Raw genomic sequence first — 19929 nt, forward strand, 5'->3', positions numbered from 1 at the left:
TCCCATGTTTTGTGTTTTTTATTTCGCAACTTTTTTTAATGAATATATGAATAAAAGTTACATTTTATTTCAATCTCCTTGGTGCACCACAAAGAGACATTCTTCTTGTATCCTCCTTAAAATTAAGTCTTTCAAGTAGTTTGGAGGTGAATGGAAGTTGAGAGATGGGACGGTAGTTTGAGAGACAGCTTGGGTCAGAATTGTTTTTTTTTTCTCCCAGATCACCACCAGTAGTAATAGTGCTAGTGTGTCTAACCTTCATTCTTTCAGCACACCCTAAAGTGCAGTACATTTGCTAATATTTACTTTGGTCTGTTTATATATCCATCGCCATTTAAGCTATCTTGTCATATTCATACTGATGCATGAATAAACATTTTATTAAACCTGCTGATTATCACCTGTTTAAATCAGTGCCCCATACTACGTCTTGTCTGGGTTCACAAATAACCTTACCCGTGACAGTGAAGAAGTACATCAATGTCAAATGCGTCCTGAAGGACAAGATGGCAGAGGAGATGCACGAGAGTCACAGGACAGGGAGAGGATGAGCTGCCACTGTCCACTACATGGAGAGTGGGGAGAAACTGAAACAATTTCTCAGAAAGGTTCACCCAGGAGTCCAAGTAGTGGACAGGACCTTTCATCATCTCCACCTTGTTTTGGTGAGTAAATGTAAAAATGTTCAATTTAATCTGAAAAAACGATGTTGTGTGCGATTGGCCTGATTCAGAGTTGATCGCTTATCAGAGAATTTGCAAATTGAACGACAATAGAATGACTGACTGTGCATGCATATCATAGAGAATATGCATGCACTAGTGTGATGTGAATAGCTTTAGCCTCTTCATCTGTGTTCTTCATCTGGGGGTGGCAGCATTTTCAGCTCTTTTGCCTGGCTGCCACCTCCCAGGGCTTGCTCTTCTAGAGCTCTTCTCCTCCTCCACTGTTGGACTGGCTGCCCCCTGTCTCAAGCTGGCTAATAATAGGGGGTGGGGCAATGATGCGGTAAGCCGTGATTGCCTGGCTGCGGCTATTTTTCTATATTTTTTCTCCGCTGCGCCGATGGATGATGGGGACCCGGACCAAACCCATGGGGACCAGGACCGCCGACGCCGCTGAGACCAGGTCACCACCAGGGTGAGTTCTGCGGGATGGGGTTCAGGGTGCCGTGAGTGGGGGAGGGTAGGATTGCTGCGAGTAGGGGAAGCGGAGGTGCCACGAGTGGGGGAGGGGTGGTGTGCCGTGAGTGGGGAAGTCGGAAGTGCAGAAAGTGGGGGGAGGGGGTGTCGTATTGCATGTCAAATTGCTTAGCAGGGTACTGGAAATCTCTCTGTGTGTATAGAATGAGAGATAGTGATGGAGATCTCTCATTCTGAACCACTGCCCTGCCTTTTTTCTGCTTAAGAAAAATTGCTTATCACAAATCAATGCATGTGTAGGTGCTCCACATGGGAGATCTGGACACCAGGAATCCCCTACCCAAATTAGCTTAGCACACACCTCTATGTGTGTATGCCCCTTTAGACCTACTCACATTTGCAAAGATCGCAAAAACTCTTCGATGTTTCTGGAATTGCATATAGATTTGCTAATGGATGGTAGTGTCTAGATCCCCTTCAGTTTTGTCACAGCAGGCAGAAATTCAAAGTGCGCATGCGTTAGGTCCCAAGGAGGCATCCTGAAACGATGCATGCTGGTTTGGAACCCGCAATGCAACCACTGGGAACGGGTGCAGAAGACAGCAATGGGCCAGATAATAGATTTCAAGCACTGGCCGGCAACGTGGATCACAGTGCCGAGAAGGAGCACTGAGGACCCACCTGAAAATTTAAGAAAACTGGTACATTCGGTACACTTTGATTTAGCCTGTACAGACTGTTAATAAACGGTACTGTACCGGCTAATTCGGTACAGTTGGAGGGTATGCAAACAGATGTGTAAGTGTACACAATTGGTCACATCTCTGCACAAGGGCACAGCCGGCACTAGGGGAGTGGTGCATGAATCTGCCGGGGCAACGTTAACCTGCTCACTGTGCTGAATTAGGGATGGCCATTGACGATTCAAAATCATTGATGGTTTATGGCGGATGTCGAATACTTTTGCCATCAATAAAGAAGAACCCCGACACCTGCGAAGCCCGTGTTTTGATTGGCCCTCAGGCCAATCACTCAAACATAATAGATATATAAAGCTATTGATGGTCACCCATTGAATAGTTTTACACTATCAACGGCCTGTTGCACTTTTGCCATTGATGGCAACCATCAATGGCAAAGGCGCCGATGGCCATCCCTAGGCTGAATCGGGCCCACTGTGAGCACAACAATAAATACAGCACGACACAGAGGTGGATATTATGCATACCTTCCAACATGACCCATTCCATTAGGTACAAAATGCAGTTTCTGGACTCTCCTCTTAACTGATAATTGCAGTCACCAGGGGTTAAAGTGAGGGGGAACGGGGTGGAACTGAGTTCCACCACCTCTAATGGTAGGGGGAACTGAGTTCCACCTCTACCACAGTCCCGAAAAGTAATTCCAACAGAAAAACCTGTCCCAGCGGCTTCTTCTTCTGCTACGGTGTATGTAATGTAAAGTTAAGATGAACAACTGTGGACACTATATGCATAAGGGGCAGGGACTAAGTAAAAACCGGACCCGGATAAGACACCGGAACGCCGGACCAGACATCAAACTGCATTCCGGAGCTTATAGTGTCTGGTCCGAGGGGTGTCCCATGCGGGGGGTGTCTTGTCCGGGGGGATGCCTGTGATTGCTCACACCAGGGACATGGGGAAGGGGAGATTACAGCCTCCCCGTGTGGTCTGGACCGTTCCAGTTTTTATTACACCCCCGGACCATGCGGTGAGGCTGTATTCTCCCCCCTCTCCTCTCCCAGGTGACAGGTGCGAGAGCAGCCTCATCAGATGGAGCACCCCCGGACAGGACACCCCCGGACCGGATACTACAAGCTCCGGAATGCAGAGTTTGATGTCCAGTCCGGCATTCCGGTGTCTTATCCGATTCCGGATTTTACCCATACCCTAAGGGGCATTACTGTGTGGTTTAATATGAATCAAGGGCACTACATGTGGCATAATGTGTATACGATTGTGCTACCATGTGTTGTGGGACCATTATCCCTTTATGGGTGGTAGGGCACAAATTCCCTGCCACTGGTCTATGCTCTGCCTACAGGGGGGGGGGGGGGTCATTGTTACGGGAACAGAGTTCCACCACCTCTCCAGGACCACTTTAAGCTCTGGCAGTCACCTGTGTTGAACTAGTAGTTCAGTGATGATAACGGTGTTCCAGCAAAAGTGAAGGATATCCTAAATTAAGGAAGAAGTCCAGAAGCAGATCATTTTGTACCTAATGGAATGGGTCATGTTATACTATGATGATTTCATCATATAAGAGTTATTATTATTATTAATTCGGAATCACTAGTAGTGAGCAGCAGCAGGTGTGGATGCAGAGTAGGACAGCTGGAAGAGACGGGCAGCTGCAAGTGATATTTGCAGTGCTGGGCGGCGGCGCGGTGTCTCAGGGCCGGGGGGAGGGACACACGGGTCGCCGTGCCCGGGCTCTGCTGACAGGGACTGTGCGGTCAATGCTGTCAGAGTGCTCTTACGGAGCTACAGCACAGTGTTGACTCGATGCAGGCGGGGCGGCGGCGACTGCCAAGCAGCAAGCGCGCGAATTAGAGCCGCAGGAGGGGCGGGGTCACGTGAGTGGGTGGGCGTGGTTGCGCATGCGCGAGATTCTCCCGTTACCCGGAGACGGCGCCGGACGGATTCCTGTGCTGTGCTCACCTAACCGCGCATCCGGGGGGCCAGGGTAACAGCGAGGAGGGAGGTTCGAGCGATGCCCCGGAGGAAGGTAACTGGAGGGTCGCGTACGAAAGAGTCGCCATAGGAGGATGTGTGCAGGGAAACGCGCCCCATTGCCTAAATGCAGAACTACGAGAGAAAATGTAGACCCGGGGACTCCGGCTAGGATCAGCTATGGTAGGGGACATCAACATAGTGCGCAAGAGCGGCAGACGACCTAAGAACGCAGTCAAAACAAGGCCTGTATCGGTTAACTACTGATCTGCACCCATTGGCTCCTGCATTACATAGGAGCGTTTTAATAGGCTGACGTGTAATGACGCTGGCGGGGATTGGTCGGTTATCTTGTCAGTCAGCTCTGGCGCCTCGCGTGTGGCGTTGATCTTATTGATACACCGCGGCGCCAATAACAGCGTGTCCTGTCTGTCCTGCTACCTGATTGGCTGTCTCATCATTTCTCCTTGCTATAGGTCAGCGTCCCTGAGTGTCTGCGGACTGACACACCCCATTGAAGCCTTATTGGGTACTTGCTGCCTTCATTTGGCTGATGAGCCAGTAAGCAGCATGCACGGGCGTGGCCATAACAAACTGGGAATTTTTAACAATATAACGTCACACTTCTGCATGACACCCATATTGTGCGTCCCATTGGAAGATTAGATATTTACAGTATATATCAAACTTCTCTCATTGTTAACGACCATAGCAGCACACTTTTTGTAGCCTTGTGTATTGAACGTGTAACCCCTTGCTATAGAGGAGTTTATGGTATATTACCAATACATAAGTGTATATGGTGATATATTCATCTACCCACGGTATAGCAGTGGCGTCCAAACACTATACATGGATAAATGTTTGTTATGAAAAGCTATTTTTCTTTTTAAATCAATTTTCAATGACTATATTGGGTATACCTGTAGATATCCTGTACAGAAACAAATCTGGTTATTTTGTAATGTGTGCTGTTTCTGGTGGCAAGATGTCACTCCTTGACTGCAAAAAAAAAAATAGATGTTTATTCCCAACAAATTAAGTGATTCGTCCTTTTTAAAATAAGCAAATTGCTTGGTAAAATCCCTCAAAGTGCCGTATACTGATTTTACGTTGAAAGCTGTCTGACCTAGGAATTTGAACTACTTATGACCCGGGTTGGCACCTTTCATACTGCATCCTGGTCATCCATGTAAATGCTATGTTTTACATCTACAATTTACTTTTTCTGGCTCACAAAGATGAAGTGTCAAAAGGATAGGGTTGGGGACTGCTCATAGCATTGCAGCAATTAGGGCTGACTGAGCTTGTGTGTAGCTCTGCTTTCATGATTGTTCTACTGTACTGCTATTTTATTCCGCCAGAGAGATGTTATTTCAGCTTCTGACATTTTGTAGCTCACTGTATAGCTAGTTCAAGAGGAGGGTGCAGTATTTGGCTTGTAAAATGCTGCTCTCTTATTACTGTCTGCTTTGTACTGCCTATGTGTCCAGGACTCTGGCTGCTGACATCAGCAAGTGAGATACAGGAAAAGCCATTCAGCGCTCTGTTGCTGGGATAAATAACCCTGGTCAGATCCTTTCTCACTGCACATTGACCTGGGTCTGACCCGTGTTTAACTCTGATTTTATCCCTGGTTGAAATGCAGGTATGCTAGGTGAACCAGGTCTGTAACAACCCTGATTATTTTGTGAAAGGTGTATTATACCCCTTTTACACCAGAGCCGCAACCCGGATTATTGCCGCTCTAGTCCGGCCCGGGGCTTGGTGTAAAAGGGAAAAAAAAAAAAAAGCCGGGTCCTGTTACCCGTGTCCGACCCGGCAAATGTTCAGGGTCAGACACGGGGCTTCCCCGGAGTCAGGGACCGTGTAAATGGGTAACTCGGGTCATCCGACCCAGGGACCCATTTCCTCCAATCAGGGAGCCCCAACCTCCGGACCGCAGCGCCTGAGGTCAGTACGGAGGTTGGACAGGGGCTGCGTACAGCCTCCGCTGCTGTCTGCGGTACTATGCAGACAGCATCAGAGGTGAATGGATGCCTGTGTGCGATATCTATTCACCTCATGGACGGAGGCTGGGGGCAGCCCAGCAGCTTACCAGGGTGCTGGGCTTGCCCCCAGAGCGTCGGTCGGCGTTGCAGGGGTGACAGTCGGTGGGTTTCCCGGCATAATGCCGGGGGACGCGGGTGTATAAGGGAACAATTGCTGGGTCGCATCCGGGTCCAAAAACCCAGGTGCGACCCGGCAGTTTTGGTGTAAAAGTGGTATAAAAGACCTCTACTGCAGACACATTCAACTCTCCAGCTTTTAGGCAGCATAGTCCCAATTTGGAAATCTAGACAGGTGATTCGCTGGTATATTGCATTCACAGTGGTAAGCAGGTACATGAAACATTCAAAAGATCAATTTAGGGGAGTGGTGGGGAAAGTGTTGGGATCCAGTGTGAATTGAGGGGCAGATTTATTAAGCTCGGTGAAGTGATAAGGTGTCCGGTTTTTATCACCGGCCAATCAGCTCCTACCTGTGAAGTTACAGGCTTGGTTTGAAAAATGACAGGTAGGAGCTGATTGGCCAGTGATAAAAACCAGACACCTTATCACTTCACTGAGCTTAATAAATCTAACCCTGCGTTTTTTACACTGTTCCATGTTTGTCACCAATTTGAGATATGTAGGTAGCCATCCTGATAAAATTTTATAATCCGAGTACCCAATAATGACTAGTTATGGATTTATACCAATAAAGTATTTGAGTCATTCCAAAGTCAAGTGGACTAGGTGTTCTCATCTGACCATCTCCAGTTTTGATAAAACTTGTATATGAAGGTTGGCATATCTGGGAGACTATCTTTGGGAAAGCAAAACTATGGCATTCAAAGTGGGGCTGGGTTCAATTGTCGTTCAGATTTGGGAACATGTGGAAACCGATCGGGACAATCTTGAAAATTGGTCAATTTTCTTGTAATGACCCTTTCATGTAAAGTTAAAGTGGTTTGTCATTTGCACATGAAGTGTAGTTTATGGTCATTCCACATTATGTAGGGGCATAAAGGAAATTTCTACTTGATGATTCAGCTCAGCTCTTTGTATTAGAACTGATGTTATTTTTGTTATGAAAACCTATGAGAGTACTAGAACTTCATGTTGAAAACGCAAGATACACAGCTATAGATGTTCGTATACAGTGTCATAGCACATGTTAAAAAATGGCCCTTTAGCTAGTAAGTGTTTTGCAAATATTAGGAAGACAGAATGCGTTTCTGTCCTTGATAGCTACAAAAGAAGATCAGAAAACAATGGCAAGGTGACGTGGAGTGGTTGGCATACTGCCACTGAATAGTAGGTATATTATACAGCTTTGGGACACATGTGTAGCATTTCCCTGCATGCTAAATTAAGATTGTGTACATGCTGGAAGTTTATTGGCACAGGGAAGCTGTGGGAACATAAGCACAACATTTTACAGTAGATGTATAATTTACTGATTATATTTTGTAACCCAGTGGTTCCCAAATTTTATTAAATCATGACGTCCTGGAGTATAAGCATTTAAATTTGGCAAACATAAATTGTATGTATTTACTTAATTTATTAAGTATATTTGGCATTTTTCAATATGGATCTCAAAAGCACAATCTTGTGCAGAGAGTTAGATTTGGGTGAGGTGTGCTAGAACTCAGTTTCAGTTAAGTGTAAATACTAGCTGTATTATTTTTATAGTCAAATTATATTTCGGTTTCAACACACCCCACCCAAATCTAACGCTCTCTGCACATGTTACATAAGACCCACCTGCAGTGCACATGGTTTTCCTTATTAGAGAATGATTTTGTTTTTGAGAGCCTTACTAAATAACCCCTATTGTGCCTACCTGACATCTGTACACACTGTGTGATATGAATCTAACGATATCTTCGGTGGTGTGAATGAACAACACCTTTGTAAACACTGAATGATATTGTTAACTATATTGTTCAGTGCCATCACCAGGACCCCTGTCGAACATGCAATTACTGTCAATATCATCAGATTATACTGTATGTTCAGACAGTTGGGAATATTGTTAACGCGGGAACTCACATGGGTAAAGATGTACTGGGTACACACTGAACGATATGCATGATGATATTGTTAACAATATCATTATCATACATGTTGTTCACTAAAATTGTATAGTGGGCCTGAAACTAAAGCAGAGTACGCACCGGGCCTGTTTCTGGTTCATTCGCAAATTCTCTCTCTCTCTTTCTCTTTCTTTCTCTTTCTTTCTCTTTCTTTCTCTTTCTTTCTCTTTCTTTCTCTTTCTCTCTTTCTCTTTCTCTCTCTCTTTTCTCCTACCAGCAGCAGGGGACACTGCAGTATTCACGTGTGGGATAGAGTGGGTGCATTGGTGGAGTCGGCACTTTAAGTGAAAATTTGAATGTGGCTGGCTCCTCCCCCCTCTATTCCCACCCGGACCCCAGTCTTAGAAAAAGTGCCGGAGGAGTCGGTACTCCAGGCACTGTCTCCTGAGGAGACTAGGCTTTTGTTTATTTTATTTTTGTTTTTTTACAAGTTTGTGTGTAGCACAGGCAGCACCGCGGATAGGGTCTGCCTGTGTCGAGTAGGAGCTCTGGAGAGGCTGGTCGACACTGCTTGCAGTGTTCCTCCAGTTCTCAGCCACCGGAGCGTCGGCTCCGGGGACCCGCCGCAGCTGCTTGCGGCTTGCGTTACGGGTCCACGGCAGTTCCCCCCGTTCCAGAGCGGTGTTGGAGGCGCTAGGCGCCGGGAGAGGGGGCGGCCAGGTTGGCGCGCTGGCTGAGCAGCTCGCGCCGGGTTTTCGTGTGCGATGACGTCACCGCTCCCCGCCGGCAGCGCGCTGAAGACGCGAGTGGCTTGTGGGAGGAACTTCTCTGCACAGTCGCCATTGCTGTCGGCGTGCGGGTGAGCGGTGCGGCTGCAAGGAGGAGAGTCTGCAGACCCGGTCCTCTGGTTCCTGCGAGGCTACTGAGCGCTACCTTCCTACGCTACAGGGGTACTGTAAGTAGTGGAAGGGTTGTTTAACACACACACACATATCGGGAGGGTTGTGGCTGCTCCCTCCCTGTGGACACCCGGGCCCTGGGCTGCAAATTGGTATTCAGGGCTATCTTGTGTCTGTTTGAACTGGTGTGTGGGTGTGTTTGAGTGTCCTAATTTGTTACTATTTGGTATACATTATAGGACTGTGGGCAGTTATGGCTGGAAAAACTTCTTCCAAGGCTGCAGTTAAATTGTATTCTTGTAAAACCTGCAAGGGGCAATACACCCAGCATGTGAAGGGTGTTTCTCTCTGTGAGCAGTGTTATGCTGTGGCAAAATCTTCTGCTCCTGTTTTGTCCCCTCAGCCTCCGCAGATTGCTGTGGATCCTTTTCAAAATGTATTAGCAGGTTTGACTGCTGAATTGATGGCGTCTAGAAAGGATAGGGAGTTGTTACAATCTCAGCTCACTAGGCTTGCTTCGTCTGAACCAAGTTGGGCAAAGACGCTTATCAATTCAGTAGATTCTCTGTCGCAGTCCTTAGCGGAATCTGTGCAGAAAAAGATCCCTTCGCCAGCCGTGGTTAAGAGAAAGGCGCCGGCTGCTTTATATTTGCCTCAGGATGAGGATGAGGATGAAGGTTTTGAATTTCTTGAGGAGGGGGAGGTGCTTGCAACTCAGGACCCTCCAGAGACTGATCTTGATGAAGAGGAGGCTCAGGGAGTGGATGGTCTCATTAGGGCTGTTAGAACTACCCTTAATTTAGAGGAGACACAAGTCCCTCCCCAGGTGTCTATCTTTGGACGGACTCAAAAGAAGCCTCTGTATTTTCCAGATTCTGCGGAGCTGGACAACCCGTTGCTTGATATTTGGAAAGTTCCAGACAAGAAATTTCAGATTTCTTCTCGGATTAAGTCGTTGTATCCGTTTAATCCAGAGTCCAGGGGAAGGTGGGAGATTCCCCCGTCTCCTGATGTTTCTCTGTCTAGGCTCTCTAAGAAGACCACGCTTCCGGTTCCAGGGGCGGTTTCCCTTAAGGAGGCTCCGGATCGCAGGTTGGACACTACTTTAAAAACTATTTTCACTACTGCGGGGGTATTACTGAGACCGGCGATGGCCTCCGCCTGGGTGGCTAGGGCCATGGAGGTGTGGTCTACTCAGCTTATCTCAGGTCTGGAGCAGGACTCTCCTAGGGAGGATTTGTTATCCTTGGCGGAGTGCATCAAGGATGCATCGACGTATATCGGAGAGGCATCTTCGGATGTGGCGTCTCTAGGTGCTAGAGTTTCTGCCTCAGCTGTGGTGGCCAGGCGTACAGTTTGGTTGAGGTCTTGGCAAGCAGAAGCGGAGACCAAGAAAGCAGTGGAAGCGTTGCCGTTTGCAGGGGAGACGTTGTTCGGGTCTGAGCTGGATAAGCTCATATCTCAGGCCACAGGGGGTAAATCAGCTTTTTTACCATCCTCTGCTCCGGCTCCAAAGAGGCAGTTCATGGGGCCTTCCTTTCGGGCCTTTCGTGGTTCCTCCAGTGGTCGAGGTAGATCCAGAGGAGGTTTTTCCTCTTTCAGAGGGCGCAGGGGTAGAGGGGCAAGAGTTGCTCCAGCCGCCTCTGCCGCTGTTAGAAGACAGGATCCCAAGCCCACGGACAAGCCAGTGGCATGACGGGCTCGCAGCTCACGTGGGGAGTCCCACTGTGGGTGCGCGTCTGCTGCTGTTTGTCGAAATGTGGAAGACCCATTGCAGAGATGCGTGGGTATTGGACATAATATCGCAAGGATACAAGCTGCAGTTCGCTTCTCTCCCCCCGTCAAGATTCTTTCCAATTGGCCTTCCCAAACTCGAGGAAACAAAACAGGCTCTTTTTGGAGCAGTTCAAGGTCTTCTGGATTCAGGAGTAGTTATTCCAGTTCCGGCTCACGAGCAGGGAAGGGGTTTCTACTCAAGCGTTTTTGTGGTGCCCAAGCCGGACGGCTCGGTGCGACCAATTTTGAATTTAAAAGATCTAAATCTGTACATTTGCTATCAGAGATTCAAGATGGAGTCCATTCGGTCAGTAGTGGCGTCCCTGGAGGGCGGAGAATTTTTGATGTCGCTAGATATAAAGGACGCATATCTGCACGTTCCCATATGGGTCCCGCACCAGAGGTTTTTGAGGTTCGCAATAAACGATTGCCACTGCCAATTCAGGGCTCTGCCGTTTGGCCTGTCATCGGCGCCCAGAGTGTTTACCAAGATTATGGCGTGCATGGTTGCAGCTCTCAGACTCAGGGGTATTACAATTATCCCGTACTTAGACGACTTGTTGATCAAGGCTACAAGCCGGGAAAAGTTGGTCGAGGATGCTTTGGTCACATGCAGATTCTTGACAGATCTTGGTTGGGTCCTAAATTTCAGGAAATCACATTTAACTCCGTCCAAAAGATTAAAGTTCCTGGGACTCATCTTGGATACAGAGAACGAGACTGTTTCGCTTCCCATGGAAAAGATCACAGCCATACAAAGGATGGTTCGTCAGGTCCTCGCTACTCGCAGAGTGTCGGCTCACGTTTGCACTCGTTTACTGGGCATGATGGTGGCCGCGTTCGAGGCTCTACCCTATGGTCGGTTTCATACCAGAACTTTCCAGGGAAACCTTCTGTCCCAGTGGTCAGGGTCCCATTTGCAGATCCACAAGAAGATTCTTTTGTCCAGGGAAGCACGGCTGTCTCTAAATTGGTGGCTGTCCACTCAACATCTGTTGAGGGGCCGCAGTTTCAAGCCCTGCGACTGGACCATTCTATCGACGGATGCCAGCTTGACAGGTTGGGGGGCGGTGACCCTAAACCATACCTTTCAAGGAAGGTGGTCCATGCAAGAGGCGAAGTTGTCCATAAATGTGTTGGAGCTCAGGGCCATCAGACTGGCGTTGTTCCAGGCCCACGGCTTGATCAGGGGCCGTTCGATTATGGTACAATCGGACAATGCGACGGCTGTCGCATATATAAACCGCCAGGGGGGAACCAAGAGCAGGGCAGCAATGAAGGAGGTTCGGCCAATTCTAGAATGGGCGGAGGCCTTTGCCCTCAATTTCTCAGCAGTGTTCATTCCGGGGGTGGAGAACTGGCAGGCGGACTATCTCAGTCGCCAGGATTTTCACCCAGGAGAATGGGCCTTGAATCCGGAGGTTTTCGATATGATAACTCGGAGATGGGGCACTCCCCAGATGGACATGATGGCATCCAGGCTGAATCACAGACTTCCCCTCTACTGTGCCAGGTCGAGGGATCCAGCAGCGGTGGCGGTGGACGCCTTATCAATCCCTTGGGATTTCGAGCTGATCTATGTTTTTCCCCCGTTTCCTTTGATACCGAGGGTTCTCAAGCAGATAAAAAAGGGATCAGCGTCTGTAATAATGATAGCTCCAGATTGGCCGAGACGGGCCTGGTACTCGGATCTGAAGGGTCTACAGGCAGACGTTCCGTGGCGTCTACCTCTCAGGGAAGATCTGTTGCAGCAAGGACCATTCGCCTACCCAGGCTTGATGCAGCTGCGTTTGACGGCGTGGCTATTGAGGCCGACCTGTTAAAAAGGAGGGGAATCCCGGCGTCGGTGGTTCCCACCATGCTAAAGGCTAGGAAGGAGGTCACCTCTGCACATTATCACAGGATCTGGAGGGCTTATGTGGCATGGTGCCAACAGAAGAAGGTGGAAAGAGCGGTCTTTCGACTTTCTCGGTTTTTGGAGTTCCTCCAGTCGGGTTTGGACAGGGGGCTGCGTTGGAGCTCTCTTAAGGTCCAGGTTTCGGCATTATCGATTTTCTTTAACCGTAAATTGGCACTTATTCCAGAAGTGCAGACCTTTTTGAAGGGGGTCCTGCGGCTGCAGTCCCCTTTCATTCCACCGTTTGAGCCTTGGGACCTGAATTTGATCTTGAAGTTCCTGAAGTCTGACTTATTTGAGCCTCTCGAGGGAGCGGATCTCAAGTATTTATCTTTGAAGACGGTTATGCTTCTGGCCCTTGCTTCGGCCAGGAGGGTTTCAGAACTGGGGGCGTTGCTTTGTCACCCTCCGTTTCTGGTTTTTCATAGAGACCGAGCAGAACTTAGGACTAAACCTAATTTCCTTCCGAAGGTGGTCTCAAGGTTCCATGTGAATCAGCCGATTGTGGTCCCGGTTCTGTCAGGCTCCGCGGAGTCATTGGACGTGGTAAGGGCGTTACGTGTCTATGTGGACAGAACGGCGTCTTTTAGGAAGACTGAGAGTTTGTTTGTTCTCTATGGTGCAGAAAGGAAGGGATGGCCGGCATCTAAACAATCTTTGGCCAGGTGGTTGTGCTTGACTATTAAGGAGGCGTACGCGAGGGCTCGTATGCAGGTTCCGTCACGCATTTCTGCACACTCTACTAGATCGGTCAGCACCTCGTGGGCGGCAGCCCGAGGGGTATCTATTTCGCAGGTTTGCAGAGCTGCCACCTGGGTGGGCTCCAACACCTTTGCGAAGTTTTACAGATTTGACAGGTTTGCCAGAGAGGAGTCATCTTTTGGCAGAGCTGTTTTGCAGGATCCTCAGCGCTCGCCCTCCCGGGTGTAGTGCTTTGGTATTATCCCACACGTGAATACTGCAGTGTCCCCTGCTGCTGGTAGGAGAAATAAGGAATTTGGTACTTACCGGTAATTCCCTTTCTCCGAAGCAGCAGGGGACACTGCACGCCCTCCCAGCGCTGAGTTTGGGTTTTGTTTTTTTCCTGCCGTAGCTGTTCAGCAGTCCTGTTTGATTTCAGTTTTTAGCGGGCTTGTTAAATTTAAGTCTGTTGACAGATTTATGTGTTGTGAATCGAATGATTGTTGTCATTAATGTTGGTTTTGTTGTAAGTAGGTTCCTTCGGTGGTCTACCTCTAACTCTCTCGGACACGGTTTTTCTAAGACTGGGGTCCGGGTGGGAATAGAGGGGGGAGGAGCCAGCCACATTCAAATTTTCACTTAAAGTGCCGACTCCACCAATGCACCCACTCTATCCCACACGTGAATACTGCAGTGTCCCCTGCTGCTTCGGAGAAAGGGAATTACCGGTAAGTACCAAATTCCTTATTTTCTTTTTCTCTCTTTTTCTCCTTTGGAGTTTGCAGTCTACAATCACTACCACACACATTCAAGCTAGGGCCTGTTTTTGTGAGCAATCAATGGGATCACTTTAATTCAAATGATGTTAACCACTCCGGAAAGGAGGTCTATTCAAATGACTGCGATAAATCCCCTAATTTCTCCCCCCCCCTTCCCCCCAATGTGCAAGAAGAAATTTAAACTAAACTTGTTCCGCAATGCTTTTTGCTTTGCCTTTACCATAGTGCATTCAGCATTGGGGCAGGCACTTAAGTCGGAACATGATGGTTCTTGTGACATAACACTCAGGTTAGGAGCGAGAACTAGCATCTTCAGACTAGGGTAAGGATAATTGAATAGCTCTGGGATCTCCTTCCCGGTGCTATTAACACTTTGAATTAAATTCACCCAATATGTTGTTTGACTGTGTATGAAAACATAAGCAATTGGAGAATATATATTTAAACAGGAACAGTGATTGTAGTTTTCTACATTTGGAATATGGTTAAGTGCAGCATAAATTTGATGTGTCCTATCTAGACATCTTTTTTTCTTCTGCGTACAGTTAACTGGATTGTGTTTTTATAAAGCATCTTTGTTTAACCTAATACTGCCATCACCGTTACAATGGGATGCAGTCACAATCCCGATGTTTAAAATCCCGACAAGGATAAAATCCCGACATTTAAAATCCCGACAGGGTCAAAATACCGACATATAGAATGTACAGGTGAAACAGTCAACATGACTTTCCGTCGACAGGTCGCAAGGTCGACATGGTTTTTTTCACTGTTTTTTGACCCGACAGGCGGTATTTCATGCCCTGCCATCCACTAGGGTGTGGTGGGAGAATAAAATAGTGTGCCGAGCACAGCGAGGCACCGTGCCCGAAGCATTGCGAGCGAAGCGAGGGGCTGCGGTTCACTTCCAACTGTGTCTATGTCGACAATTGGGTAAAAAAACATGTCGACCTGTCGACGGTAACTCATGTTGACTGTTTCACCTGTATATTCTATATGTCGGGATTATGACCCATTCGGGATTTCCACCCTGTCGGGATTTCATACCGAATTTGTTACAATGGTTTAACTAACAGTACCATGTCGGCATGCTTTGCTCAACATCATACTTCTGACACATTGTCAACATCGTGCCTGTATAACAAGCCTAACCATTTCTTGCATAGAAATCTATGATCTCAAGACTGCAAACATTATAGGGTGTATTCTGCAACTTAATGGAATTGTTTTTTTGTTTTTTTTTAAATTGTAAAATAAAACCCAAAATAGGATATGCATTTCATTTTTTATTTGCATATAGAGAAGTTGAAAAAGGGTATATCGCTATATACAGGTTGAGTATCCCTTATCCAAATATTAGTTTTCCAAATATTTCCAAAAACCATACATTTCATAAAGTGTAAAAAAAAAAAATATGATATGTAACTGGCACTACTGAGGACATGATATGTAACTGGCACTACTGGGGACATCTGTAACCGCACTACTGAGGACATGATCTGTAACTGGCACTAAATGTGTGCAAGAAAATGATTGCTTGCTATTCAATGTCAGTACCTGAGATAGTACACAAACTTTGTTTCATGTTTTGAAACCTTGTTTTCATGTGTTTGTAGAACATAAAGGCAAGATACATCATTGAAAAAAAAATCTGAAATACAGAATAATCCATTCTCCAAATTTCTTCTGATCCCGGGCATTTTGGATAAGGGATACTCAACCTGTGTGTGTGTGTGTGTGTGTGTGTGTGTGTATATATAATATATATAATTTTCATTCATAATGGTTCTGTTTCTTGCAATATATGGCATTAATCCCTTTCCTGTCTCCTCTTACTTCCCTTTCTGTAAGTATAGGGGACCAGGAATAATAGATGACTTGCCTTTTATCCAACAAGCAATTGCACTGGCATACAGTTTCTGCAGTTTGACAGGTAGATGAAAAGTGACCTCCCTTATAAACATTGTTATCTATGAAAACCATTGATGTGGTACTTTTTATAGTTACAATTGTTGCTAAGGATAGTCTTTACCACGAGTCAATTATAAGCCATGATGTGTGTCAGAAAAACAGGCTGAAATCCATTGTATGGCATTTTTCCAGTTCCAGCTAAATATTTAGGCACATTTTTGGAATGAAGTCGCCCTTTCATTTGATTTAACTCCCTTCGCTAGCTGTGCCTGGTTTTCTAAATGCGATAAAAAAAATTTGGTCCTCAGGACTGTGGCTAGGGAGAAATGGGTTTACATTCTCTTCAATATGAACAGTGTGAATGGCACGGGCTGTCCTAATTGCAGCATATTCCATAGAGGAATGCTGGAAGCAGTTCGGATGGGACAGAAGATTCAGATTTCTCTACAGATATGGAGCACACAGACAGTTCTGAAAGTAATGGAAACTCCAGGGGCCCTGCACGCATCACTCGTTCCACAGCAAGACTTAGCCAGAGCTCACAAGGTAAGATCATTTCTAACAGCGTATGCCTGGTAGGATGTTTGCTAATAGCTTTATGTAAATGTCAACCTTCTATCAAATGGTAGGTAATGTACATAGGCAGTGATGCTTTATGCACTGGCGAAAATCTGTAGTTAAGGAAACTGCACATCTGTGTCTGGAGTTGCATTTTTTTGTGTTATTTACATTTTGTTAAAAAATGAAAATCTTACAATAATTTACTGTTTAAAAGTATATTATTTAGCATTGCTTACAGAAATATGTTGCGTTATGAAGCAGATAATTGTGTGTTGTCCCTAAAGACCAGAACAGTGCTTAAGGTATTTTGTTTTACATACGGTAATTTCCTGTTTCAGTAGCTATCTCGTACAGTGTTACTAAATATATAAATCTTTCTGTCTTGCAAGCAAATGTTTTAGCTCAACCGTGTAAACATTAGATTCAATGTGGGAGTAAATGATTTTGTGCTGATATGTATTTTTTTAATTTTACTTCATGCTGTCTCTATGTAATGAATTGTATTAGTTCCTGTATACATTATCTTAGATCATAAGTTTTGGCTGAATAAGTGTTAGACGCACCTAGGGAATTAACTGGCGCGCCGCTGTTCATGATCAAAATAGCAATCTTCTTCTTTTCTGTTCTGTTCATGGACAAAGCAATTAATTTTAATTAGTGGCTATGTCTCATCCTGTCAGCTTCTTCAATGAGCAGGCTTTTAACCTTAACAAAAAGTAAATGTTTTTTCTACTAACTTTCAAATGGGTACTTGTTTAGTTTAACGGCGGCAGCATGGCGCGCGCTATTTCCGGGTTGCGCTCGCCACACTTTCTAAAAGAAACTCCATGCCAACGTTCATAGTTGATACCCCCACTATCCATGTTAGCATGGAGTTGATTGTAAATAGAGTGTGGGGAGTGTAGTGAGTCACCGAGCCCCTCAAGGGGGCACAGACCCGGAAGTAGCGGGCGGCCATGCTGCCGCCGTGAAACTAAACAAGTACCTTCAAATGTTTATTCTTTCTATAGCTTTTGCTATATCAGTCTGTTCTCTGTTTACTTCTAAATCCTGGCTTTTACTAGAGCAAGAAAGCACATCCAGGGGTCAATAATGTTGTGACCTCTTTCCAGGCTTCAAGTTTTATTGCCAGTTACATTGCACAAACCTCCCTGGCAGACAAGTAACTGAGAAAACTGGCCACCACAGAAAGCAGTTGAATTCCCCAGACATGAACATTTGGGACTTATGTAGAGTGAGAGCTAATTCAATTGGCATAGTGTAATGGCGGTGCCGTTGGTCAGACAGCATAGTGCAACGATATTCGTTAGCGATATCATCTAGTGACGTCACCAGATTCACAGCTGTGTATTCCAGTGTGGAACAAGTACAGTGAGAGCATGTTTGTGCAGTTTTTAACACTTACATAGACTTTTGGGTGAATTTATGCTTTCTTTGCTTGTGTGGCGTTTATTTTTGGGCTTTCTGTTGCTGTTAAAATAGTAATGGTACTTGTTTCCTAGCACGGCACCCACGATTTTAATCTTATTACATCGTTTTGATCGCATCGCATGCGATCAAAACGATGATTTCATTGTACAATCAACCTGATGGGTGATTAGTATGTTATATGCAACCCCATTGTTAACGCCAACCCGAAGCATGGCGAGCTCAGCGAGCCCGCAAGGGGTGGCGCTGGTACGCGTCCTCCAACCTTTTCATACCCTTACTATCCACGTCGACATGGAGTTGATTTTATATACTGTGGCGTGCGCATCGAGCCACCAAGCCCGAAGCGTGGCGAGCGGATGTGGATAACTTCACATGTATTCCGCGTCCCCTCGCGGGACTCGCTGCGCTCGCCACACTATATAGAATCAACTCCACGCCGACGTGGATAGTGGGGGTATGAGAAGGTTGGAAGACTCGTACCGGCAGCCCTCACGGGCTCGCTGCGCTCGCCATGCTTCGGATTGGCGTTAATAGTGGCGGTGGCGTTAACGATGTGGGTGCATATAACATACTAATCACCCATCAGGTTGATTGTACAATGAAATCATCGTTTTGATCGCATCGCATGCCATTTTAATGGCATGCAATGCGATTTTAAAATTGTAGTGGTATGCGATGGAAAAATCGGGTCCCATCCCATACCACTAATTAAGGCATGCGATGGGCGCCGTGCTAGGAAACAAGGACCATAGTAACTTAGTTTTCACTCTAGCATTTTTTTAGGGCTAGGTGATGACCAAAGCACTTTTTCCAATCGGGAGGGCACATTTTTACATTTAAATTTAGAGTAGAAACAAACAAAACCAGAAAATATTAAAAATTGCACACTTCATTAGGATTACGCCCATTAAACACTGTCATATTTTGCTATGCCCATTACATATTCTGTAATGGCACACACTGTAATGACTTCCACATTATACCAAACACCATAATGCCCATTACACATGATGGCATACGCCGTAATACCCATTAAACATGGTGGCACACACTGAAAGTTCTCAACGGCATGTCAGCGCGGTGGTGGTGTAGTGTAAGGACGCACAGTGCCCCACACAAAAAGGGCAGGGTGCATTTTGCGGTTTTAAAAATGGGCATGGTGCGGTACCCTGCAAAAGAAGCTTAGAGGGAACACTAAACATGGCTGTAGGTGGGAATTGTTTCTAGTGCACATAAATGGTGCAATTGAGCATGACTATAGTACTCCCAACTTTTATATTTCCAGGAAAGTATTGTGGGAGCCTATGGTTGTACTAAACTGAACCATTTCTGTTCAGGCTGTATGTGTACAAATAATTGTTTCCACCTCTTAGAAATACCATTAACCTACTAAGTGTGCCATATAAATCTCCCTTGCATGTTTGAATGGTTATTATATTCCTTACTGCAATAGTTCAGCCTGGGAGCTAGGGCCTTAATAGCTCTCTGATACTTAAGTTAATTATAAACCTTTCCAGTTTGTGCTATCTTAAATTAATTCAACACGGATACATTCCTAGGAGCGTTTTGCCCTGTATGTCAGATTGTACAGTACTAGATCTTTTTATGGATCCTGTGGGATCTCAATCACTATTTGACATAAACATTTATCAATGAGTGCAGTCTCACAGCAAATCAGAAAATAATGTACTTCTCTTATTTGCTGCTTGGCTGTCCCTGTGTAACTGCTGAGCATAAGTAATGTTCAAAGGCATCCATTGCTTTCATAGTAAACCTTTCATTACAGAAAAGCAAAAAAGAACTGGAACTTATTTCCTTGTTTCTAACCATGCATCCTCTCTTTAATAAACCTGTTGATCATTGTACTTGCTTAAATTTAGGACTGCGGGTACTTGTTTCCTAGCACGGCGCCCATCGCATACCATCGCATGCCTTAGTTAGTGGTATGCGATGGGACCCGATTTTCGGGTCCTAAGAGCCGCACTGTACAATTTTAAAATCGCATTTCATGCCATTAAAATGGCATGCAATGCGATCAAAATGATGATTTCATTGTACATGCACCCTGATGGGTGAATACGATGTTATATGCACCC

At 46.0% G+C, this 19929-nt stretch overlaps 1 protein-coding gene across 11 annotated transcripts in view; it reads left to right on the forward strand.

The window, feature by feature from the left end:
• The first annotated feature begins 3733 nt into the window (after positions 1–3733).
• KAT7 (lysine acetyltransferase 7) overlaps positions 3734–19929 on the forward strand; it is a 39376-nt gene continuing 23180 nt past the window's right edge. For 4 of the 11 annotated variants that reach the window (XM_083147350.1, XM_083147352.1, XM_083147360.1 and 1 more), the window contains exons 1-2: positions 3734–3890; positions 16240–16387. In XM_083147350.1, the coding sequence (XP_083003476.1) occupies positions 3876–3890; positions 16240–16387 (163 nt within the window). In that variant the 5' untranslated portion in view covers positions 3734–3875. The other 7 variants (XM_083147356.1, XM_083147354.1, XM_083147353.1 and 4 more) reach the window with 7 other exon arrangements.

This window comes from Crinia signifera, chromosome 6 (assembly GCF_055691185.1).
Source record: "Crinia signifera chromosome 6, ASM5569118v1, whole genome shotgun sequence".
In the NCBI taxonomy this organism is placed as follows: Eukaryota; Metazoa; Chordata; class Amphibia; order Anura; family Myobatrachidae; genus Crinia; species Crinia signifera.